General features: G+C 41.3%; 1 protein-coding gene across 1 annotated transcript in view; it reads right to left on the bottom strand.

Annotated features, from left to right (window-relative positions):
• The window catches only part of LOC110949108 (paired box protein Pax-2a-like), a 33,326-nt gene extending 8,824 nt beyond the window's left edge, over positions 1 to 24,502 (bottom strand). The window contains 12 exon segments of the mRNA XM_051939090.1: positions 5,372 to 5,486; positions 8,218 to 8,423; positions 14,007 to 14,038; positions 18,038 to 18,091; positions 18,093 to 18,123; positions 18,126 to 18,161; positions 18,249 to 18,318; positions 18,320 to 18,329; positions 21,429 to 21,549; positions 21,552 to 21,625; positions 22,083 to 22,248; positions 23,795 to 24,502. Coding sequence (XP_051795050.1) covers positions 5,372 to 5,486; positions 8,218 to 8,423; positions 14,007 to 14,038; positions 18,038 to 18,091; positions 18,093 to 18,123; positions 18,126 to 18,161; positions 18,249 to 18,318; positions 18,320 to 18,329; positions 21,429 to 21,549; positions 21,552 to 21,625; positions 22,083 to 22,248; positions 23,795 to 23,837 — 958 coding nt within the window. The 5' untranslated portion in view covers positions 23,838 to 24,502.
• Positions 24,503 to 26,454: the final 1,952 nt, after the last annotated feature.

Genomic DNA, 26,454 nt, shown 5'->3' with positions numbered 1-26,454 from the left:
GTGTGCAGTTTAAGCTTTTACATGCCAGCATTTTACATGATCTGCTAATAGAACATGATGCAATACCAAAAATGTAATAAAGTTTACGAAAAGTGTTAAAGAATAGCTCCACCCTGACCTGCTGACCTGCTACTCCATTAAAATCCTGTTTACATGTTAAAGCAGGACATAATCTGCCATATACAACAAATAGCAATGTAGTGCTCTAAAAGGAACCATTCTGCATAAAAATAACCGCCTGATACCTTTATATTTCTTTCACTTCATAGATCTACTCACATATAATTTTATTTGCAAGATGTTTTCATTGTGCGTTTGGTAGTTTTACTTGAATAAATGATCTGAAAACATCTTCCACCAGCAGAAATTCTATCTGAATCTGTTTTATTCCAATTCAGGCCTTCAAAATCATCAGAAAATGTATTTGTGTCTTTCTAAAATGCCTAGTTTCTAACACATACAGTTCTAAGAGAAGGTACTGGCAAATTGTGGTGCAGCTCCAGCTCAAGTCTATTGTTCAACGAAGGAGAGATTAAGCAAAAGTTAAAAAAAAAATACTGCAAAGCTGTGAAATATCACAGAAAAGACAAATCTAAGTAAATTTTACCTGACTAAGCTAAGATAAAGAACGTTTCCACTCTTGGTCATGAATTGTCTGATAAAGAAACGATTCAATCTCATGTCGAACAACTGTTCTCTATTGTTAGCAAATCTCAGCGCTGATCGCTATATTGTACGAGCGCCTGGTGAGATGTGTCTTTCGCTTAAAGCGCTCAGGCTCTGGGGCTGCAGAGTTAAAGAGCTTTACAGAGAAGAGTGAGGTCATGCTGGACCTTTCATTTATAATAAGAATTAGTTAGCCACAAGCCAGTGCACATAAGTCAAAGGGAGCCGTGGGAGTACTGTAGGTGGGGGGTCCAGCAGGGGTGAAGCCATTGTGTATGAGTGTGTGTGTGTGTAGACACTAGTAACTATAGTCTAACTGTCTCTGCAACACACTAACCCTATCTTTTCTTCATTATTATTGCAGCAGCCACAGCTGACTTGCATGTTTAATAAAAGTAAATACTCTTATCTCTTCATTAGCGTCTGAAGTGTATAATGACCCCTAGGTTCCTTTGTTTTTACTGTAGCATTTAATTAAATTTCTTTATAATATAGCAACACACCAAAGCAAGAAATGCGTTTTTCTGGACGTTAAATATACCACTTGCACTTTAACCACTGTTGATTGTCAAAAATCGATCAGATATCAGTTCGGGGATCAAGATTTTTGTGTGTATGTTCCTCTGATGGATGCTGTGAACATCCCAGCTTTAAGTTGAGACTTTAAGTTTAACTATCCTACTTAAAAGGTTAATAAAACAGCCATCTGAGAGTTGGATAACATCAGTGAATCATTAAGAAACTGTATTTACTGTGGGCTGGTCACTTCATCAATATCAGCTCGGATACCGATCCACTGCATCAATACTTTCAACTTAACTCTCACTGGAAGCTTCCACCTTCATTCTGACCTTAAATAGCATCAATAACACACTTTTTAACATATTTTTTCTTCAGGGTAACCAAAGAAAAGCAGAAGCTATTATTTTAAAATGCAAAATTTGAAGGTAAAAGGTTCGCTCAACCCAATAAAAAATCATGCAAACATAAATCCACGTATGCTCGAGTGTTCGCCATGAGAGCAGCTTGTGTTGGATCTTGTTTTTGTATATTCAGTTGGCAGTGACTGCCAGCAGCTCTGTGACTGTTGCTTTATGTCCCCTTTAAAGCCCTCTTTCAGAGTGGCGCCGATTCCGAGAACTCTCTGTACAGCAATGATAGCCTCATTAGCTGCTTCCAAGCCTTTGTTGTTTTTACAACAGAGATGTGGGTCCGGATTCTCATTAAAAGATGGGCTTCTTTATATTGTCTGCTTCCTCTGACAGTCCCCTTAGATTGAACGCCAGCAAATCAAGCTATTTATTTCCCCCCTGCCCTCTTTTTCTTTGCCCCCCTCGCGAAAATCAATTCAAAGATTTTTGTTGCTTTGCTGTTCAACAAAAAGCCTGTTGATTTCTGTCTTAATTTGAGAAGTGGCTTGTAGCTGAGCGGGGGAAATGGGCTGCTTCTTGCTGGTGGTGTGACTTGAAGTATCTGACTTTAACAAGCGAGATTGACGGGGCGGCTGTAAACATCATGCAATTATTTTACCACAAGAAAAACTTTTGATTTTCATGGCAAGAAACATCACGCTTTTGCATCTACTCGCATTCTTAAAACACAAACAGAAAAGCGGGGTGACCTTCTCTTTATTTGGCACGCGAACAAAGTCATTTGTGAATGACTCTTTTGCTTGCAAGAGTATTAAATTTAGCATGACAGGGACACCTTCATGTTTGCTACAACAACAACCAAAAATCTTTGACCTCCATTTTCTAGGCTATATGCAGAATGGGGCAATTTATCACAAGCCAAAAAATCTCAGCACCCTAATTAATTACAACTAAGTAAAGAATGTTTGGAGAGCCAAATTGCTTTAATTCCCCAAACGCCGGCTGAAAGTCATTCATTATCAAATGTGTGCTCAAAGGTTAGTTTGCTTTTGTGAAGACGAAATAAGCATTAATTTCGGAGCCTGCGTTTCCCCCTGTGGGGAGACACGCCGGCGGTTTGTCATGAGGCCACACATCACTGGTGGCAGGTTCGCTGTCTGATCGTTGCTCGCTGCTCACTGGACAACGGCGGGTCTTGGTACTTTTAGTGTAGTTCACCCTGGGTGCACTCACTCACCTTAATTGGATGCTAAGTGTGGGTCGCTGGATGAAGTTTTTATTTCCGAGAATGAGAGGAAGGGATAAAGGAGCGTGCAGAAGCAGCTCCTTGAGGAGGAGGAGAGGTGTCATTGACTGAGGGGTTTTAAGCCTTCCGAGGCCTCCATTAACAGGCCCAGCAGGGAATATGCTTAAAGAGTCTTCAGTATGCAGTGACTGAGAGTGGAGACGTGTAAAACTCCCACTGAATGCTCAGGGGAATGTGCTCGCCGCTCGAAGGTGGCTCTTAAGTCTGAAGCACCGTCAAGAAAAACAGGTGGGCTCTGACTAATGTCGGGAAAATACAGAAACTCTCTATAGAAATAGTGGACAATTGGCCGTATCGAGGCCATCTCTCCATTTATTTCTCAAAATACACAGAAAAAGTTCCGAGCTCCTCCCTCCGCTATTCATAAATTCACCCACGGCTCACACTATTTGAATTTTAAGCAGTTTGAGTGAACAAGAATAAGAAGCACTTGAGATGAAATCCATCTCTCGGAGGGAATTCATCAAAGAAATTACTTCCCATATCAACAATAGAAATTACCTCACAATATGCAATTGTCCTATCCACACATTCATGGAACCCTTTGGTGTTTTTATGGGGTAAGAGGGACTATTTAGCAGCTAATACAGCATTAATGTGGAGGAAAGGGGGAGAAAAAAACTGTTTTAATGGAAGTGGCTTCTTGCCTCTGAATTTCGATGATGTGCACAATGCCCTTAAATCCCTTTCTTATTTGAGGCTGCTTTGCAGGTACTTTTGAGCCTTAATAGGATAAGCAGAGGACACAAAAGATTTCTATCTCTCAAGTCTTTCACTTCACTGAGAATCCCGATCTCGGGCAATGAGCACTTCATGAATCATTCATTTTTAATAGATTATGCAAATTCCAGGACATAAAATCAACAAGATCAATAACTGTAGGCGTTTTAATTGGTGTTCGAAAAACATTTTAAGGATGAACATAATCTCCAGTTCTTTCCCCCGTAAAGACACAATTAATTTGAAATTGGATCTGGGCCTAAATACTGCAGATAATTTACTAGTTTTTGCATGGCTTAAAATTCCTCTGGTAAGCTTATCGCTGGCAAGTAAACTGTAATACTCAGCTATTAGAGAGACCACACACCTGAATATCACCTATTATCCACACAGGCAGCCACTGAGGGAAAACCAAGCAGAGGAGCCACTAACCAAATAGTAATTACCAAGTGGAAGTCAGGGCGATGTTTGTTCCATTAGTTTGACCTCTGTATGCTTTATTTCTCTGCCTCCGCTGAGATCTAGCGACAGAGAAGGACACGGAATAAACTTATTTACTAATACAGAAAGCAGGTCATGCGCTTCTCAAACACACACCGGAACACAGCGATATGCATACAATCCCATCTTTCTTCTTCCACATGTCTCTTTGCACCTGTAAAAGCAGTAAGGAGAGCCTTCCTGCAGAGACCATCTAAAATATCCCAGGTGCAAACAAAGCCGCCTGCACAACCAGGCCTGCTTTCTGCGGGGCCATCAGTGCACAAAGGACAAACACACACCTTTCTTCTCAGGAGGCCTGCCTTACAGGGGAAATCTACCTCCCACATATTAATGAGAAAAGGGCCCTTTCTTTTCTCATAAGGCTGCTTGGCTATCATTTGAGAAGGAGGGCTGCTGCAATTTTCAATCACCCTGTCCTCCCCCCTCCACACACACACACACACACACACACTCAGAACTCGTTGCCTTTGATGGCTGCTGCATAATTATATGAATTTTAATAAAAGCTCTGTATATTAATCTCAGGCCCCACCAACAGTCATCGTAAACTTTCAGCAAACTTAACCTTCTTCTTGGTAATAACGCCGCAACAACCAAACAATATTTCAATTAGCCAGGCAGTCATTAACTGTGACAAGGAGAGGAGACAACAGAGGAGGGAGAGAGAGAGAGAGAGAGATAGGAGGGCGAAATAAATGATCATGGTGTTAGAGTTAGGCGGCAGAAATGCCAGAGCGTATTTACCGAGGCACATTACTCGTGGCTTTGAGACACACAGACTGTCTCCTGGTGAACAAATCGCAGGAGCAACACAGCAGCAGCCAACAAGCAGTCAGTCCTGCCTGCACGGTGCCCCCACCGCCCCCTCCGTTTTATTCTTTTCTTTTTTTTGCCTTTCTCCGAGACCTTGCTCTGATACACAGTCATAGTTCTGATGTGCTGACACCCAAAGGTCCTTGTCCAGTGGTGACTGAACAGCTCTCCCCTCCCAATCTCTCTTATCGCCCTGCTTGCTCAGCAAAAAAAACCCAAGCAGACGGAGGACAGCTGCTGGCTTTTATCGCATCATCGTACCACCTTTTCAGCTCAGAGTGAAATGGCATTAAAAAAGTCTTCACACTTAACTTTTTGTTTGTTTTTTCTCGCCTTTATTTGTCACACATTTCATTTTTCGCCTCTTGTCAATTTGCACAAAGCAATCGGGTAGCGTTGACTTTCTCGCTCTTTTCACATTGTTCCAAACCCCTCAGCTGAAGCTGTGGCCCGGCAGCATAAAGGCGAACTGTACGGCACTTGATCTTACCTACAGGGTAGCTTTGCGACACGCTGGGGCCCAGGTCTGGGTTGGCGCTAGAGGATAAACTGGGCTTGACTTCGTCCAGGCTGGAATTCAGGGCAGGGAGCGAGTACTCATTAGCCTGGGAAAAGGACAGTTGAATCATTACACAACCAAACAATACCTAGATGGAAATCCTCCTTTCTCCTCCTCCATTAAGCGCTCTACACAGGCCTGTGTGGGTATAAATTTGTATGAGAGCATTGTGTGCGTGCATGTGTGTGTGTGTGTGTGTGTGTGTGTGTGCGTGCATGTGTGTGTGTGTGTGTGTGTGTGTGTGTTCGTGCTGCAGGGTGGCAGTTCAAGCATATCATGAATGTATTTTGGTATTGTCTGAGAGGAAGTGGGATTTTGAGATGAGTGAAAAGCCAAGGCGTCAGCTGGCCCTTTGTGCTTGACTGCAGTCCTACCCCTGATCAGCCAAGGGAGAAAGCAGTTCTGCTTTGTTACAGACACACCATGTGGCCCTGTTTGAGAAACACCATTCACCTTTTTTTTGCTTTTTTTTTGCTTTTAATTTGGAGTCTAAACCACCTTTAAATTTCATTACCTCTTATCTCTGAATGGAATCGCTTGTACAACTTGCACATTTTGTCACCTCAAAGCCATTTTTTTCTTCTCGTCTGCATTCACATGTTGGCTTAAAGGACTAGTGCAGCCAAATCACAAAAAGAACATATTTTCTGCTCTGGCAGCGTCGAGCGATTCAAATAGCGACATGAAACTCTGAAACTTTCCCACTCAAAGCAGTTTGAAAGAGATGAATGAAATATTTGCTGCTTTATTTATTTTTTTTAGCAAAGTAGCTTACTTGCACCAGTATAAAAGCTAATTTACCTGAGTACACTACAAAAACATTTCTTTAACCCATTTTTTCATTGAACAAAAGAAAAATATGATTAAATATCGAAAAAAGAATATAGAATACAGAATAATAAAACAAAATCTGACCAGATTTTTCATTCTAACTTAAAAAAAATCAAAGGTTTTGACACTAAAATGTGCATGGTGCAAAACTGTGACAGATTATTGATTATTTTTAGCACAAGCTCTGCATGATTTACAGAATTCAAACTTTTTAAAGGCACTATTTCTTCATTAAGAAGTTATTTTAGTAAAAACTATATATGCTAAAGTCTTTTTGAAAACCTACTCGGCTCAATAAACAACATCTCATTCACTCTGATTGTATTGAAGTGAAGGCAGATAAAACAAAACATCTCTTTTTGAAATTTAGTTAAACTGACTCTTTATTTTTTAAAAAGCAACAAAAAAAAACTCAATGGAGAAATAATCCCTCCCCAACTTCCTCTTTCACCGTCATGTATCCTTTTGTAAATAAGCTTAAAGACACTGATGGCAGATGTTAGCAGGTTTTTTTTAATGAGATGAGACTTCCGGAGTCTGAGTGTTGACAGTGTTTGTCCAAAGCCCAGTGTGAGTGGCTCAGTGGGCCGCGCTCCCACAGGGGGACGCCTGTGACCCCGCTCTTGTCTGCCACTATCACAGATAAACTCTAATTGTCTGCTACAACTGTTCGCGGGCACAATGTCGGATGTTTTCCTCTATTCTCACCGGGCTTCAGACGCCAAACAGACGTTTTATCATGCAGATAAAGGGCAGGAGGGAGAAAACTGAAAAGATAGGCCTGAAAAGGATGACCAAATGGCTGGCAGAAGTGTGGGAGGGGTGAATCCATTGAGTTTTGCATCTCCAGAATGGGTTTTTAATGCCTCGCTACAGAACCCAGACACTGGCTAATAGGGCCACATTTTCCAGAGGAAAAAAAAAAAAACATGAGGCACCCATAAAGGGAAAGTGCTCTGATTAATATTGCATTAAATTAAAGCTGATTTTTCTGGACTGTTCCTGGCCTCCTTTCTTTTTTCTCACTTACTCACCCCCTTTTTTCTAGTCTAACCCTTTTCCCTCTGCCTTTTAATACTCTCCCTGACGCTCTTTGTGATTGCAAGTCATTTCCAATTCGTTTTGGTATTGATCTTCCAGTAGAAATCAGTTTTGTAATTAGCTGCAAATTAGGCCCTCTTCTGGAGGTGAGGCCTGTCCCACTGATTTATCACCTGCGTAATTCGCCCCGATTGGAGAGAAATTAAAATGAACTCAATTAGGTGACTGCTTTTGCTTTATGGGTCCAACTTGTAGTTTGGTGGGAGAAATTAATAGTCTCTTGTTGTTTAATAGTATAATGAAAGTAAATAAAGGTTATCCATTGTAATAAGCCCAGAGCTTTTAATAAGCGGTGGTTTGTGGCTGTCGTTTTGGCGTGGGGGTGGCTGTTTCCCAAATGCCTCTTAATTTTTAAAATGAGGATTGATGGCAAGTGTGGTTTTAATATCAGGACTAGGAATAGATGGAGGCTGGTTTGCAGTTAAAGCAGCTTTCCAGACTGTGTCGCTCCATGTGTGGGAGAAATTTGCAAAAGGAACAACAAAAGGTGAGAAGCAGCAGCTGAATAACACAGCAAAAAAAATGAAGAAAAATCTAGGTATTGATTGATCTCATGTTGCTTTACTGTTATTCTCAATTACAGAGGGTACAAGGAATGTGTTTTTCATCACAAAATCAATAATGTGTGGGAGTTTTCCTGGTGATCCCTGCAGCATTATACATGCTGGGACTGTAATCCACTGCTTGGCCATCTCAGACGTTTGTTTAATTAGCTTTTTGTTTCCGCATAAGGTGTGGGAATATTTGTGACAGAGGTGTTTTTCTGTTTTCTTTTTAATCCATGCTCTATTTTGATGCTGCACGTGAAGATAAAGAAAAGCGAGGAGAGTTGCGTTGCTACTAACCTGTTCCGGTTTGATGTGCTCCGACGTAGGGAAGACGTCAGGGTACGAGGGGCGTTCAAAGACCCGGTCCAACGCTTCCAGCTGCTGCTGGGTGAAGGCATCTGCCCTCAGGTGCTTCCGTAAACTCTCCACACTACCCTGAGAATCACTGTTTGGGCCAGAACCATCTGAACCATCTACAAGAAGAAAGAGCAACATTCGAGACACTGACCCCGGGAAGCTGGCCTTTTTACTTCAAGCTATGCACTTTATATTCTCCTCATGTTTGTTTTCCTGTACCACCTCTGTGGGGGATCTGAGGAGGGACAGTAAGGGATGAAGTGCAGGGTTTTTTTTTTTCTGTACCTTAATGGCTGTAGTGTGCCACTGGCTACATCACGGAGGCTTTCCCCTGCAACCCCCCACCACTGTATTAACACCATCATGATCTGAAAGCCCCTCTGGTAATTGATGGATTACCGTCACTTGCAAATATATACATGTTGTGGCAAGCATGTGTACTAATGAAAGCAGCAGCTAGGCCCATTACAGTGCCTTTTCATTCCAGCCAGAGGATTTTTTCTCTGTCTTTCCTCCCCAAAAAGCCCCTTACTGATGTTCATTGAAATCAAGAGCAGCTTTTTTTTTTTTTTTTTTTTTTTTAAGGCACAATTTCCCTTTCACAATTCAATACTGCTTTCAATCTCTTCAAGCGTGTGGTTCCATTTGGAAACGGCGGCGGAGGACAAGAGGCTGAATAAAATTGTACAGTCTAGTTCAATCATGCTGCTCTCCAAACACAGGAATTCTCTCCTCGACTCCTGACCTGATTACTCGACTGTTGGGAGAAGGATGCCTTAGCTTTCCCCGTTGTTACTTGCGTGCGACGCTTTAAAACCTTTACAGACCATCCTTCCATAGCTCCCTCCCTTTTTTTTTCCCCCCTCCACCATCATCCCCCCTCCTGGCTGCAGTGGCTGTGTCTGTAGGTCTCCTCCCCGGATCCCAGAAAGCTTCAGCTCCCTTACAAATCTGTCATTCTAAATTTGCGGCAGATTATGTTCTCCCCTCAGTGGGAGAGTGGTGATATATGATATGCAAGGCCGCTATTGATTGCCTGATCTGGTGGCAAGAGGGAGCTGAAATGAACTTGAAATGAACATCATGCCTCAACTCATTGTGCGTATAATACTCTACTTAATCCCACATTTTTCTCTGCCATGGAATTCAATTGATCAATCATGTCTGTGTGATAGTACCATTTGGGAGGGTTATTGCCATTCTATTCTGCTGCTTGACCTTTTTTCACTGGCTGAGGCCAGAGGATGAACCCGACTCTCCAAAGAAGAGCTGAAGGAGCTATAAAAGAGAGTGTGAGTAGGTGTGTATGTGTGTGTGTGTGTGTGTGTGTGTGTGTGTGTATATGCTTGAGCATGTGTAAGTGTGTACACCCTGCAACTCTGCTGATATCATGCAGAAATGCCACGTAATGTAGAAGTTTGGTAGCAACATCTTGTTCACTAGACTGTTTTACCACACAAAAAATGCAGAATTTAAAAGAAATCTACCTATCTGATATGCCATATTGTCATCTGGGGGAAAAAAATGAGCTGATTTGGTGGATCGAGGATCAAACATGAGTTTCTTCGGTCAATTTTGCATGAAAAGAAGATTCACATAGAGAGGAAAACATCAATTTGGGAGGTTGAGGTGTCAGATTGGTGCGTTATTTACCCATTAAAGCATCTGTTATTAGTGAAACTGTCCATGCAAAAACATCAAGAGCATTGCTTTTTTGCCGAAAGTGTCCTAAAATCAAGATCAAGATTAAAAAAAAATCTGTCTACCAATAGTTGTAATTATGATGCCAGTAAATGTGGAAATTTGGTATGAAATCATAAGTCAGGTGACATTTTAGCTTTAGCTTAGCAGAGCTTAGCAAGAAGCAAAAGCTAGCCTAGCTCTATCCAAAAGAAAAAAACACAAAATAAGACACTATATGCCAATTTGTCCACAAACACAAGCAAAAACAAATATCTTCTAGCTGTAGCTTCACATCTAACACTCAAATATGGCTCATCTGTATAGCAAGAAAGCAAATAAGCAATTTTTAAACAGCTGGTACATAAGATAAAACAACAGCTCCGATGTTTGCTCTGCAGCCACCGTTTGGCTCATCCAGGTGAATATTCATCATGTTTCTCTGCACAGTCACAATGAAGGCCCCTCACCTACCACGGCCGCCGCGTGTCACTTTATCAAACTCAATTGTTCTCTTTGCTACCAAAGCAAATAGAGTCATTAATTACTTTCCATCAGCCAGCCTGAGCCACAACACCTGATCAATACCCCCCTACCATATTTGTCATTCACCACCATGGAATACACTTCCCACACACAAGACAAACCATCCTGGGTCAACATACACACTCTTCCTCCCACTCAAGGCCGAGGACAGTCCCATCTGCCCTCCCCGCTACTGATTCCCGGCTGACAAATCAGCAGCGACCGGTGATGAAGATGACTCTGGTGACATTTGGAGTGGTTGTGGAGCAGCGTAGTTAGGGTTCCTCAAGTGTATATCGAATTTATGCATCTTAAGACAGTTTTGACAGTCAAAAATGACAGCAAAAGTTGGGTTTAAATGACAAAGCCATGACTCCTGTCCATCTGGAGCAAATTCAGAAGAAAAGCGATGATATTTGAAGAGCCAAATAGCAACAAAAATGTCAGATTTCAACACATAAGTTGACTTTTTGTTTCTAGTTTCCTACTGACAGCTGAAGTTGGTGGCTTTTAACCATTGCTCTGTCACTTTAATCATGCAGTTATTACTGAAACCATGACAACAAAGGCCCCCTAACCTCAGCAAAGTAGTTATTTTAACTCAAAGCATGTTCTTTCCCTAACTTTGAGAAGTTTTTTTTTGTGTGTGTTTGTAGAGAAGTGGCACCAGAGTACAAATTTGCGCTCAAGATTGCAAGAAAATTGGTTATGTGTGGTGTTTTTCTTAATAATTTGCTAAGAGAAGGTCTCCACACCTGCCTAATTGTTGCATTATTTGTGTAGTATGCATCAAATTTAACCAAATCTCACTCAAATAGCCCTGGAAAAACAGATTAGTTGACTTTTTAGTGCAGCTTTAGCTCAGAGTTTTAAATATTCATAAATATGTACTAAAATGCAAAGAAATACTTCAACGTGAGGAAGCTTTTGGACCCTCTAAGGTATCTACAGGCTGCTATCACCTCCAGAAAATCAAACCCGTTATCTGGACATTTCCAAACGTGCCCGATATGCAGCAGTGATAACAATCTTTGACCACGGTGGCTTTTGTTGGTGCGTTACATGCTTGTCCCGCTCTGTGGTCACTTATTGATCACTTTTGGCATTGAGTGTATTCATCTTGACATGGGTGTGTATTAACACTCTGGTAACGAGGAGCAGCCTCCATCAGATCAGATAACCAGCTCTATAAAGCAGACTCCTCTCTGCGGGTTTGGCACCCAGAGGTCATAACCCCAGCGGGAGGCTTGAGCCAACGCAACTGCAGAGACTGTGGCGAGTCTGAGCGACAACAAAAACAGAACAATTATCATTAATGAAGTGTAGAGTGAGTATGAATAGCATTCTTCTCTTTTTCTCTGCCTCTGAAAGCCCGTCTCAAACAGTCGAAGAGAGCGATTTTATAATAAAAGTTTAAACTCTTTCATGCAATGAAAATTGAGTTTCTAAGTTCTTGTTAGAGTCGAGCTTGCACCTCGAGGTCACCAGAGCCCCCCTCAGATGAATGAGCTTTACTCCACCCAGTCTGCTCCTTGTTTAAACAACATGTCAACATACATACGCTCTCGTCCCCTTAACGCGCGGTTATGTATTTCACAAATAATACACCTCTATAATTTCCCGCCTGATTCAATTCTTGGCTAAATGAAATCAAATTAAAACTCATTTGCATCAAATTGGATGAACTCAGCTGCATTTTGGTTTTCTAATTGAATGTTTTGATTATGTAAACATGAATGAAATACTGTCTTTGGAATGTAATGTGTTTGTTCTGCATCACCAAAGATCTGTGATTAGCGAAGAAGGAGACCGGACGAAGGAGAAATTGCAAAAGTAGTTCGATTGGCAGTTAATTGAAGACAAATGTGATAATCAATTAATTGAAAAAAAAAGTGCATTTGGCTGATTTTTCCTGATTTGTATCGGTGTAAGTTTAAAATTTGAGGTTCAGGAAACTCAAATGGATCACTAAAGAGGTGTTATTACCACTGAAAGGGACCAGACGAAGGAAAAATTGCAAAAGTAGATCGATTGGCAATGAATTGAAGACAAATTTGATAATCAATTAATTGAAAATTAGCACCTTTTGCTGCTTTTTTCAGTGTTGTATCTCTGTAAATAGAAAATTCAAGGTTCAGGAGATTTTGCTGGCCAAAAATCTGTGACTAGTGTTGAAAGGAAGCGGATGAAGGAAATATTGGAAAAGTAGATGGGCTGACAATTATTTAAGACAAATTTGATCATCAGTTAACGGGGGAAAATAAAGCCATTTGCTGCTTTTCCTGATTTGTATTGGTGTAAGTTGAAAATTTGGGCTTCAGGAAACTCAGATGGATCACCAAGAATGAATGATGACCAGACAAAGGAAAAATTGCAAAACTAGATCGATTGGCAATTAATTGAAGACAAATTTGAATGAAAATTAGAGCCTTTTCTGGCTGTTTTCAGTTTTACGTGACTGTAAATAGAAATTCTGAGGTTCACGAGACTCTGATGGCCATTTTATAGACCAAGTGTAATCAATTTCTTGCAAAAAAATAATGTGATTACCCCTAAGATTCGGCTTGCAAAAGCTTTAGGTAACACCACTCACTGTTGGCCATTAATTTGCCGCGATGTTCCCAAGCTTTTAAAGGCTTTATTAATCTAATTTGGAGGCTGCACTTCGGTGCTGACATTTCCCTGCACTCTCAGTTCCTGTGTTGATTCTTCCTCTCCCCCAAAACAGATGCTGATACACAGAGCAGGGTGTGACGGCGGCCCGCTCCATCACTCATCTCCATCCACACGCATCAGTTCAGTCCTCATGACACTCAGAGATGAGAAATAATTAATTCAACAGCTACTGAAGCACAGAATCACATCCATTCTGACTGCCACTGGCTATTGTTGTTGGCTTTTGAAATATATGATGATCATCTTATCATGTAATTTCTCTCTTGGTATTCCTCTCGTAAATCAAAAAAAAGAAAAGAAAGGCTGACAAAAAAAAAGAAGCAAGAAAGCATTCAGAATGACTGAAATTAAGAATCATCTACCGGCCTGATTGTGTTATTTGTGAGTCATTGTGAAAAGGGGACATGTGATACGACTTTGAAAGACTGGACACACTTCATGGACACCGCATGTTATCAACAGAACCTCCAAAGAAGCTGTCTGCTCGGGGTCAATTCAGTGCGCTAATAATGCGAACAAAAACACCCGTGAAAGCAAATTTGTACTTAAATATTCAGATACTGTTTGTTTTTTTTAAATTATTATTTTACTTGGAGAAGCAGCTTTTCTCCTTTTGTCTTTTCTGAAGCCCACAGTGTCAGAAGCAGCAGCAGCAGCGGGGAGGCGGTGGGATGCTGGGGTGAGGCGGGTGCTGGGTTACTTGGATGTTAATCTGTGAGGTAATAGCTTTTCTCCGCAGAATTGCAAATTCTAATATATGTCAATTTGTAAAACGTGCGGACAGCCGTGGTCACCAAAGACACCATCTCCAGGGGTCTCGCTCTGCCTCCCTCCCTCCCTTCCCTGACTTCCCCCCTTCTCTCTCCCACACTCTGTCCATCTGCAACAATGGCTGCCAAGTGTAACATGCTACTTTTAATTTGCAATAACACGTGACAATAGTAGATTAATGGCTCTTATGACACCTGTGTCCCTGAAGCTCCTCTTGCCGAGACCCAGTGTACATAACGTGTGTCACACTACATTATCTCTACATCCCTCCTGTAATGGGGGACCCTTTTTAAGGGCACTGCTGACTTGGAAACTTAGGAGCTGTCTGGCTGTTTGGCAGAGCGCCACAGCCGCTGCCTAAAACAAATACTCTGGGCTACACAGCCAATCCATTTCGCCGGGGCTCGTGTTGCGCGCCGCCTCCCTCCCTCGCCCCCTTTCCCCTCCTTCCCCTTTTTCCTTCTCTCATTTTTGTTTCGTGTTTTCAACCCTTGATAATGACTGCTTGTGCCATAATAATCATGAGGCTTACCAAGTTAAATAGGGCTCAGGCAAGCTACTGTGCTGTGAGGAAATTTAATCCAAGCATTAACTGACTATAGACTACTGCCTACTGAGCGAAGGGAAATATGTCTGAATAGCAAACGGGGCATCACTGAAACACCGACAAATCCGCTTGAAACCCAAAACAACAGTGAAACGCTGTAAAATCTCTGATTTCTGAGGCTTGTTTGATTTTAAAAAAAAGCCCATAGCATTTAATCATGTCCATACATATGTCTGAAAAAAGTGAAAATAGGTCCCATTTGTTCAATGTAAATGTTGCTAAAGGTCCTTGAAAAGATGCAAACAATGAATAGTTAGCTCCATACCTAACAGGTATTGACACACTAACCTGCAACTTGTATTTTTAACGAAAGGTATTCGGTGATGCTCAAATTCAGCAAAAAATATGCTTCTTTTGCTCAATGTACAGTGATTTCAGAGGCTTGTTTGATTGGAAAAACACTAACCAGTAGGTTTACAGTCATAATATTTGGTCATTTGAATAATATATCTTTAGAAAGTGGAAATAGGTCTCATTTCTTCGATGTAAATGTTATAGAAGCTGCTTGAAAAGATGCAAAGAATGAATATAAGGCTCCATACACCACAAGTAATGATACACAAACGCCTGCAGCCTATTTTTTTTAAATAAAATATTCATTAACTATGCAATGGCACTCAAAATCAGGAAAAATATGCATCTGATGGCTGCATTTCTCAACATACACTGATTTCAAAGGCTTGTTTTGGTTAGAAAGAAGACTAACCAGCCGTTTATTCTCACAGTATTTGGTAATTTACATACATGTGTCTTTAAAAAATGGCAATATATCTCATTTGTTTAGTGTAAATGGAACAAAAGCAGAAAGAATGAAGGTGTACTCCCAAAAATAATTTCAAAAAGGGCAACAAAAGCTCCACACAGCACAGGCAATGACAAAGTTGGCCTGCAGCCTAAGTTTTTAAAAAAGAGAAACAATAACACTCAATTCAGTTAAAATGATCTTCCTTGTGACTGTATTATCGGTATACAGTGCATAGTTCAACTTACAAGCTGCAAATCTTTGCATTCATGAGTTTTTGTTGATAAAGTGCACTTTAAACAGGACATCACAGAAAATCTGCCCAAAAAACAATGACACACTATAAAATTTCAAATTTCAAAGACTAATAGCATTTGATCAGTTTCATGTATGGTTACAAAAGTGAAAATAGGTCTCATTTTTTCGTGTAAATATTTCAAAAACTGTTTGAATGGATGCAAAGAATAAAGTTTCACCCCCTAAAAATGACTACATGGCAACATAGGGCTTAACACACCACTGGTAAAGACAGGCATCCTAATTTTAAAAAAGTACTGGATGACACTCATATCAGCTAAAATTATATATCTGATGACTGCATTACTCATATACAGTGAATGGTTCAACTAGCAAGTAGCAAATCTTCACATTCAGGAGTTCTGTTTAGTAAATGTGCAGTTTAAAACAGGGCACTACAGTTCTGAAAAGTGGTAAAATCTGCTTACAACCCAAAACAACAATGAAATACTGTAAAATCTCTGAATTTCAGAGGCTTGTTAAGTTAGAAAAATGCTAACCTGTACGCTTAGAGACATAGTTTTTAATCATTTCATGTCTATGTCTAAAAAATGGAAAAATGTCAGTTTGCTCAATGTAAATGTTACAAAAACTGCTTGAGTGGATGCGAGAAATGGAGTTGAACCCTCCTAAAACTAACACATGGCGAATAGGGCTTCATACGCCACGGGTAAAGACAATCTGGTGCTGCAGCCTAATTTTTCCCAAAAAATTATAAAGCAATGACATTCAAATTTAGCTGAAAATTGTGTATTTTGTGACAGCATCAATATACAGTAGGTGGTTCAAATTACAAGCAGCGAAATCTTTACATTCAGGAGTTTTTTGTTTGGCAAAGTGCACTTTAAAAGAAGACAGCAACAGGACGATTGTGTCTACAGGGCAGCATTGTATGTAATGTACTATTCTTACAAACTGTGCCTTGAGGCAAGACATTGCTTTGCCACCCGTGTGTGTGGTGTGTGTGTGGTGTGTGTGTGTGGTGTGTGTGTGTGTGTGTGTGGCCTGAGTTTATGTTTTGAAAGATAAAGTATCCGTGACCCTGTGGTTCCAGGTAGGCACAGCTGGCCATTCAGAGAGAGTATATAAGAACCAAAAGCTGCCCGTCAACTCTCTGTGCAAGTCCTACCCTGACGCAAACACACATAAGCGAGCACACACGTACACACACACACACCACACACACACACACACACACAGCTTTCTTCTCTTTCACCGTAATGCTGGCCGAGCACCTAATCACAGAAATGGCAGCACATCAGGGGAATCATTTGAGACTGAATAGCCGTAGAAACATGGCGCTGTCACCTGGAAGACCTCCACAAAACAGGCCAGCTCTCCTTCTCACACACACACACACACACACACACACGCACATACCTTATTCCTCTCCATGCCCTTAATACTCTTTGCCCTTCAGTAGCAATCTGCATAGAAATGTGTGCATTCTATCATTCAGTGACTAGACATTACACCCTGGCTAATATGAGAGGTCCTCGAACGACTGGAAATGAACCCCTTCGAAAATACCAGACGTTGCATTATGCCTCTGCGATTGCATCTCTTACAGGGAAAGACTTGATTATGTCATTGCCATGTCCACGTCATGGCTGGTTTTATATCTTGCCAGGAAATCTACCTCTGACAGGTCATTAGTCATCCCCTCCCTCCCCGCACGCACATAAACATCAATTCCACTCAATATCCCCGCAAACCCCTGCGCTTCTCGACAAAACGCCAGAAACAAAGAAGACGCTATGTAAACTGCTGCCGTGCTCTGATTAGCTCTCATTCCGGAGCTACTGCAGAAATAAGGCACTCATTCCCCACCCTGTTTGAGATAACTGCCCCCTTTTTCGAGCATCATCCCCTCCATGCCCGCCTTCGTAGCACGAGTGCATCTGTTTAGCTATTCTCATCAGCTTCTTATGTAGTGACATTAAGGAAGCCTATTGCTTACAGAACCAATAATCTATATTGCCTCAGGCCCCCCTTACATCCACTAACCTACGACTTCAGCAGCAGCAGGAGTGGTGGAGCCACTTTTGTTAGAAGGGGGGAAAAAAAGAAAGAAAGGAAAGAGAAGCCCTCCACAGAGCTATAGCGGCTTTCTTGACTGACCTGGGTGGTTGGCTACATCATCTTGACATGTAATTATCTAAAGCCCTTAATCACTTCCATAAAGATTAATTGCAGGAGACAACAGCGGAGGTCGTGTCTTCAATCAAAAGACTCCTTGGCAGGTTGACACAGCGGTGTAACAGAGTTCAGACTTAGGTGTTTTATAAGGGTCATCTAGTGGAACTGAAGCAGGTTTTTTTAATGCTGTAATTGCAAGTTCAGCAAAGAGGGTTTTATGGCATTAAAGCTGCAAAGAGCTCCATTGAATTTTTTAGCTTTTTCACGATATTTTCACCTGAGCTGTGCATTTTTCCTCAACTTAAAATAGTAAAAAGAAAAACACCCTTACCTTCATCTCTTTCCTCTTTTCACCGTTGGATCGTGGAATACCCAGATCCATTGATGGAGTAGGATCCTGCAGGGTCGTGGAGGCGCTGGTTACAGGCGGAGAGGCTGTGCTTGGTACTAGGACAGGGGGAAAAAAGCATGTAAGTATAACATGTCCTGACTCCATGTAACACTCCTGCTGATGTTTCTAAGCTGCAGTTTTACCAATTGTATGTCCCGGTGCTGACAGAGACGTCCCATCCGGAGACGGGTGGAAAGGCTGCTGGACTTTAGTTCCGGATGATCCTGAGGAACAAAAGGAAGAGTAGCTGTCACCGGTGCTTCCCTTCCTGGAGATTTCCCCTCCTAATTTCTACTACATGGAGATATTGCGGGATTAAGATATCAAAAGCGAATCATACGCAAGGAGGGATCTGGTCAGTGCTTCTACCTTAAAGGTGAGGTCTGGAGAAAAAGTCTTCATTGCACTTTTGGTCTGAGTGATCTTGCAAACAAAGCATGAAATCACATCAATTCACCTCAATGATCGGCTTCACTGACTCTACCTGGCCACACTAATCAGCTCCCTTTCTCTCTCTCTCCTCTTCTCTGTCTCCCCCCAGCTACCAATGTGGAGGGGCTTTCACGGGCCGATCGCAGCACCTATAGCAGCTTCCCAGATCAAACATCTCTGTAGAACCAGTGGCCCCATGTGCCAGTGCGGATGAGGTTGTATTGATCGAGGGCTCGGGGAGAAAAAGTTGGGATTAGTCACACGGGCAAACAGATGCAAATAGAAAGCTATAAATTATATGTGACAGGAAAGCAATAGTTCCTTATTGCCTTGCACAAGCTTACGCCAGCATTAGATTCCTTTAATCTGAATGGCACTTGGGGAGAAAGGGAGCTGTCACAATAATTTGTAAACTTTAAAACTATTCATCATGTATGCCACGAGAGCCATTTAAGAGCAGCAGAAGGAGAGAGGTTGGGTGAGGACCGGGCTGCCCTTTTTAGATTCGGATTCTTTTGTTCTTTGCATATTTTATTTTGAAAATCTCAAAGCCAGACTGTGCTCAGATCAAAAGCCCTCCTCTGCTTTTATTTTACACGGGTCTTTTGGATATTGATGCTACTGTAGGAGCCAGAAGGCTTCAGAGGAATAAATCCAACACTGTCGCAAATCATAATAAAATAAATAAATTTAAAAAACTCCCCTCGGAGGCAAAGCTGCCTAACAACAAAGCTTTCCAGAGAGCGCATATTGATGTTTTAATTTTTTTCACTTCTCCCCCATAACAGTTATTCGACCCCTTGACTTGTGTGTGCTACATAAATTCAAAGACTTTATTTGGTATCCATGTTCTTCATATTGAATAAGCAATTTGGGAGAATGAATTAATGACCTGGCTGTTGCTGAAAATCCCCTGAAGAGATATTAAAATTGCTTTACTTCTGAATCAATAATATCGAGCGCCATTGAGGACCCCCTTCTTTCTTTTCCTTTTTTTTTTCTACGTCTAGCAGCAAGGTAGCGTTACTTGTTGGTTGTGGTGGCCCCTGACACACTACAACACTATCTCTGTAGCATTTAATAATGCATGCAGGGGAAAGGTGTTTAAATCAAGCATCCTCTTTTGTCAACAGTCCTGAGGTCAGACTGTCTGCCACAGAAACCCACAACTGGCCCCAGCCTGAACCATCCAACTGGAAAAGACTTTGGCTCCAGTCTTTAGTGTGTTTTTTTTCCTCCTTGGATTAACTGGGAAAACCCAGTTTAAGCACCTGGAGTGAAAACTTTTCTTGTCACACGAAAATCAGTTTTTTTGGGTGATTTTTTTAATTTTTTTTAAAGGAAGCATCAAATGATCTGGAACCAAGTTTGCTCAAGTGCTTGTTGATTTTCACGGACTGCTCCATTCAAAAAATTCAAACATCTTGCAATAGTTGGAGCTCAATCAAAACAAATGCTTCTCATTTGTGAGAATGCTCCATTGTGTCTCTGTATGAATGTGTGTGTGTGTGTGTGTGTGTGTGTGTGTGTGTGTGTGTGTGTGTGTGTGTGTGTGTGGCACAGACACATTGAAATCTGACATTTCTTCAGCTCGAATAAAAAAAAAAAAAGAGAGAGAGAGAAAATATTCAGCATTAAGCCATAATAGAAATTCAAAGTAGCTCTCATATTTGGCTGATAGAATTACAGCTTCTTTGTATTCCACAATTTAATTTCCCTCATAAACAAAGACACATAAGGCTCCCCCCCCCCTCCACCACCACCCCCACCACCCCAGCTTCCTTCCAAAATAGAAGCTTTAATTGGAATTGAAAAACTTTATAGGGCTCTTTAATGATATTAATGTACATTTTGAATTTATCACATACATGTGTCTGAGCCTGCTAAATGGGGCTTTTTAAGCAGCCACGAAGCATGAAATGAATTTCTTCAGCCTTTTTTCTGTTTAAAAGATGTCTTGTGTGGAGCTGTCCATGCTCTCCCATCAGCTCATTAAAATGTAATGGCTGATGCTGGCTCTATTGGAACAGTGCCTCTTAACCAAAGTTCATCACCAGGGATCTCTGGTGGTGGGAGGGTTCGGAGGGTGGGTGAGGAGGGGTGAGGCAGCGGTGAGAGTGGGTGTCCTGGGTCCTCTGTAAGCTTGCCATTCTCCAACTATAGCGTTGTTAGCCATTTTTTAAAAACGAGGAGAAAAGTGAAGATTTTTTTGCAGGAAATGCAGGAAAATGTGCATTTTAGTGCCACAATTGAGGCTAAATTTATACTGCATTTTATGCATTATCATAATGTTGCATTAGAATTAATTACACCAGGATAATATCTTGAATTCTGATGCAATTATTTAAATTGGAAGCATCATTTCTATCATTCACTGAACACATATGATAAATTCTGATGCCATTATTGCCTTATTTTTATTTTTACGCGGTGAAACGTTTTCCAAAACAGCATCTTGCAGGGGAAAAAAGCGTTGCTGTCTCTCTCTGTGCAGCAGCTCCAACACATTAGACGTGCTAAAGAAAATTGGCCTGCTTTATAGCGCCACGGGATCTGGTCACCGAATATTGATCGGTTTTCATCTCGACAGATTCACTCAGTCCTGGATGTACTGCTGATTGTTGAGGGAGTTTGGCCTGAAAGATTGAATTGCACCTCTGAGACCGCAGGCAGCCTCGACGCGCCGGGCAGCACAAAGTTGGTCAAACAATATTCTGCTGTGCGCTTATGGCACAGATACACTCTGATAAACGATTTTCAATTTGCGCACGGCGGCCCTCTTCATTAAACTGTTTACATGCGCCAGATTGTGGTTTAACTACTCACAAAAAGAGAAAAAAAAAAACAAGCAAAAAATTCAATCTGTTTTTAAGTTATGCCTTTTCTCCTACCTGTTAATGGATGAGACGCTGGGAACAGTGTCGTTGTCGCAGATGCCCTCTGCCAGCAGTCTGTCTCTGATCTCCCAGGCGAACATGGTGGGGTTTTGTCTTTTGTAGTCTGCGATTTTTCCACCACCTTTGGGGTGGCCACTTTGGGTTTCGACCCACCAATCACCCCTGGTTTGATGCTGCCAGTCTCGTAGTATCTGCAATAATAATAATATTCCCAAATAAGGCGGCGATTGCTGGAAACACAGAACCTCTAAATTGGTCGTTTAAACGCAATGATGCACCGGTTACAAGAGTGATTGTATTTTTATTTTTTAAATTGACAGGACAGTGGTTTTAAGTCAGACATGTGTGTTTAAGAGATATAATTATTAATAGAATATCGGAGCACACAAAACTTCTTCCAGAAACACACGGCAAAGATTTAATTCCCCTTTTGGATAATTGTCGTGCGTAATTACGCACACACAAAACAAAGATTTAAACCGATATCAACGCTGCTAATATTCCAAATTCATGCTTCTCTATATTTTATGTTGACTAGAAGCACAATTGGCTCTCATTAAAAAATTAAAAAGTGAGCTGAGTTTAGCAGGTTCAGCTCCATCCTCCTGGCTGCTCGCAGGGATTTGGCCGGAGACTTTTCCCACCTACCTGCCCAGGATCTTGCTGACGCAGCCGTGACTGACCCGCAGCTGTCTGGAGATGTCGCAGGGCCGGACGCCCTGGTGGGCCAGCTCCACTATCCGCTGCCTCACCACGTCCGGGAGGGGTCTGCCGTTCACAAACACCCCGCCGAGCTGGTTCACACCTCCGTGCCCTACGTGGGATACAACAGCAGCACACACAGACGTAACATTACATAAGGTCGTCAGAGAGAGGAAGGCGCAGGTGAGAGTTTTGTTTCTTCCTCTAGTTAATTTAGAGAGACAAAATCACAGAAAATAGCTGCTGGGATTTGATTTTCCTGCTTGTTTTTTGTGAAGCAAGTATTTATTATTATTATTCTTGACGCATGAAATGTAAAATATAAAAATAACCAATTACTTTCATTAAAAATATGTGGAGTATATTTAATTAGCAGGTTGTTTAGTGGCATAATTGAAGCGCCACGCTTTTGTGTGATTCATAAATACATCACAATGACCAAATAATAATATTCTGTCACACATCAGTCATTATTCTGAAGAATTCAATTAAATTTACAGGGCATAGGGGTATTTTAAGAGCAAGCGAGGAGCAGACATAATTCCAGTGTAGCCAACCTTTGCATGATTTTAGTGCATGTTTTATTTATTCTTGAAACAAAAATGCAGCTGAAATGTTACATTATTTAGCTTATTTTAGTGAATTGTGATATATTTATTCCGTCACACTCAATTTAATTTAATACAAAACAATATATCCTGAGCAGCAATGAATTAAATGGTCATTAAGAGCTAAATGTTTGCATAATCATATTTTAATTTTTAATAAAAGGAAATATATCGTTGCATTGAAGTGCTGGATGAACACATTTTGTATTTTACTTATTTTTCACACAATAATTGAGCAGCTTCAGTTTGCTCCTCAAATTCATTTTAACCTGTGAACCTTCTTCATAACAGGCATGCATTTATTCCCCTTTAAATTACACTTAAAAGTATGAATACATCTGAGGCTCCGGCGAAGTTTCTCTCACTGTTGTGATATTTTCTCAGCAGCTCCACGGCTCAGCGTTGGCTATCAAGTTACGAGCTCCTTCGTTTTCCCTGCATGCTAATTTTAAATAATTGAACGAGCTTTGATCACTCATATTACATATTATTTCGTAAATGAAGAGCTCATCAAATATTCACGCACGTTCTCCGCGTTACTAAGGAACCTCGCTGCATTTGGACTTGAAGTTGGACTTGGGGAGCTTTGCTGTTTGTTGGATAATTTGAATAATAGATGTGTAGCTAATGTATCTTGACTTATTAGGCCTACACACACAGTCAACACACACACACTTTGGCTGAGCGGGAAGCCACAGAGTGATACACGTGTAAATTACAGAGTACCTGCCAACGCATGTTCTTTGTTTACTATGACAAGTTTAATTTCTGCGTGCGTGGAGCTGCTTTGCTGGGATGTTTTAAGAATATTTAACCAGCTTGAAGTGAGAGCACATGAGATGAGGTGTGAAATATGAGAAGATTGTTATTTTTCTTCCACTGTTAGTGTTCTGTTTCCAGGTTTTCCATGCCGGTTGCGCATAAAAATCGCTTTACTTTGCTGCTTAAATGCGCATAAATAGTATATTACCTATTAGTTGTATTTTATCCGCATGCATGAGGGGAAAAAAAAGGTGCAGTGGGAATAGAAACTCAGGTTGTGCTACTTACGGTGCATTGCTGTGAAGGGGTCTGCTTTGCAGTGAATATCCATTGGATAGCAAAGGAAAGAGAGATAATCAACTGAAGTCGCCGTTTCGCCTTCCTATCAAGGATGAAAATGTGAAGAAAAAAAGGTGATTCTACTCGATGGAGGGACTTAGTTTGCCCCTCCACCCCCCGGCTTCTACAACCGATCTGATGGCAACTTCTCCCCCCTCCAAAGTTGCCCTTCTTTTTTTCTTCAACAGTCCGGTCCGGCAGCAGCAGCAGCGGAGGTCTGGCAGGTGCACAGCATGACCGGAGGATTGTTTCAGCGGAGCGAGCAGTTTATCGGTATGTTCTTTGATTTTGGAGTAACCAGAGGTAATTCTCACAGCATTGCCAGCACACAAGCCAGAAAAAAACCGCGTCTCTCTTGTGTTTTGATTTTTTTTTTTTTTTTAAATACACAAACGAAACGTTCCGGTTCCAGCGTGCAGGGCCCGGTTATCTCCTCAGTCCTGGTGGCCTTGATTCACGCGTCAGGCAGGGAAAAAACACGGCGGAGAAACGTGGACGCACATCGGAAGGAGGCTTTCTCTCTCTCCCTCTCTCCCTCTCTCTCTCTTTTAGCGGCGCTGGATGCGTAATGCTGGATCTTTGGGGCTGGGAATGAAGCCTCTCTCTGTGTGTCTGTGGTTCTAAAAGCTGCAACCCTCCTCCTCCTCCTCCTCGTCCTCCTCCTCCTCCTCCTCTCTCTCTCTCCCCCTCACCTCTCCTCCCCCTCTGCGGACCCCCCCTTTTTGCTTATATGGATGACTTGTCAGACAAAGGCAATAGATGCCAACACTTTGTGATTCGCCAACGCAAAAAAGCAGAAGAAGAAGAAGAAAAAAGGAAAAACCTGGGGTCCAAATGAGGAGGTCTCTGGGTCTGACACACCGTCAGGAGGAAGGGGAGGGAGATAAATAAAAGAACGGAGTTACAAATATCAGTTTATTAGACGTTACAACTGCTGATGCGCTTACTGGAAGTTTTCAATCAATGAAATAGAGATATTTTTTTTATTTGATTTTTTTCCCCGTTTTTTGAACGGACTAACAGCCTGTTTAGAGGATATATGTGTCTCCCGAAAGCCAGGATTCAGCTCATCTTTAATTTTGCATTTTCATTTTATCATTATCATCATCATCACCTGTCTGGAATCCAAGTAGGCCCCCCACAAAAAAAAAAAAAAAAAATCTTTTTTCATGATGTAATTCCTTCCTGTAATTTGACTGAAAATGTCCAAAGCGGTGGTGTTAACGCTCATGTATTGACCTTTTATTACAGCCAGCTGATGGTGTGATGATTGCAGCGGTCCAAACTGGGAGCACTGGTGGAGGTGGAGGCGGTGATGATTGGAGGTGAAGCTGCTCTTTGAAGGCAGCAGTGCCGGTGAGCTTCTGTAGATGGCGCTGTATGGTTTCTCAAATTTAAAGGGGGCTGCCAAAAAAAAGAAAGTAAAAGTTGGGGTGCACTTGCAAACTGAGAAGTTAAAAAAAAAAAAGAAAGAAACAGGAGAAGAATCTGCAGGGAAAACTTATTTATAAGCTACAGATTCATGCAAAGAATGAAACAGATGCAGTGGAAAGAGTCACCTGGAAATTGGGAAATATTGAAATTAAACTATTGCATGTAATTTTTAAAAAAATATTAATGAAAACAAAATGGGGGGAAAGGGCTGTTTTAATTTATTATATTATTTATTATTGGATAAATTAAATACATTGTATATAAAAATACAATTATCAAAGCAAATTAAGGGGGGAGAAGCTGAAAAAAGCCAAATAAGAGGAACATGAAATGAATTAAGGAACACATAAATACATTTTAACACACATTTAACAGACACACATATTTAAAAATGAGCAATTTATAATAATATTAATAAATAATAATAATAATATTTGTTTTTTTTAATTAAAGAGCAATTTAAATATTATTTCTCGCCAGATCTGTTGCCATTTTGAGGGTCTTTGCTGGATATTTTTTTTATTATTTTTTTGAGGGGGTGGGGGGCATCTCTTAGGGGCAGACGGCCACATCTCTGGCTCTGCCTCCTGGTCAGGTTAGAGGATGATTTCTCTTTTTGTTACTGTTTTTGGAGAGAGCTTCTGGTACAATATGTAGCACTATAGGCTGTAATTTCACACCCGGCTGCACATTTCCCTTAAAGCTACATTCTTTTTTTTTTTTCCCCTCCTCCTTCTCCCCCCTCCTATAAGACCCCCACCATCACCATCGTCACCCCACTCCCTCAGTTTTCTCCCCCCTCTCTCCCTCACATGCCCTCCTGCTCCCCACAATTTGATCTCTCCACTGCAAAAATTAAGCAGGAGGAAGGAGGGGAAGGAGGGCAAATGCTGAAATTGTTGGCTTTTTTTTAACACGTATCCAAATGAGTACACCATTTTTGTGTGTTTACTTTGTTTGAACAGCACGTGTGGTGCGTTCACGGGGCCTTTTAACCTTTTTTTTTTAGGGGCAGGGGGCCGCTCCATTCAGCAGCTCCAACACGGGGGTCACAGAGCGCCTAAAATAAAAGGTCATTCAGGGGGATTTAAACAATAAGACACGCGAATTAATCATTGCTTCATTATTTTTAAAGTTGGAATAATCAAACCTTAGCATTTCTGATTTAAAAAAAA

This window comes from Acanthochromis polyacanthus, chromosome 19 (assembly GCF_021347895.1).
Source record: "Acanthochromis polyacanthus isolate Apoly-LR-REF ecotype Palm Island chromosome 19, KAUST_Apoly_ChrSc, whole genome shotgun sequence".
NCBI lineage: Eukaryota > Metazoa > Chordata > Actinopteri > Pomacentridae > Acanthochromis > Acanthochromis polyacanthus.
The sequence above is the reverse complement of the archived record's forward strand: the minus strand, read 5'-3'. Positions and strand labels throughout refer to the sequence as shown.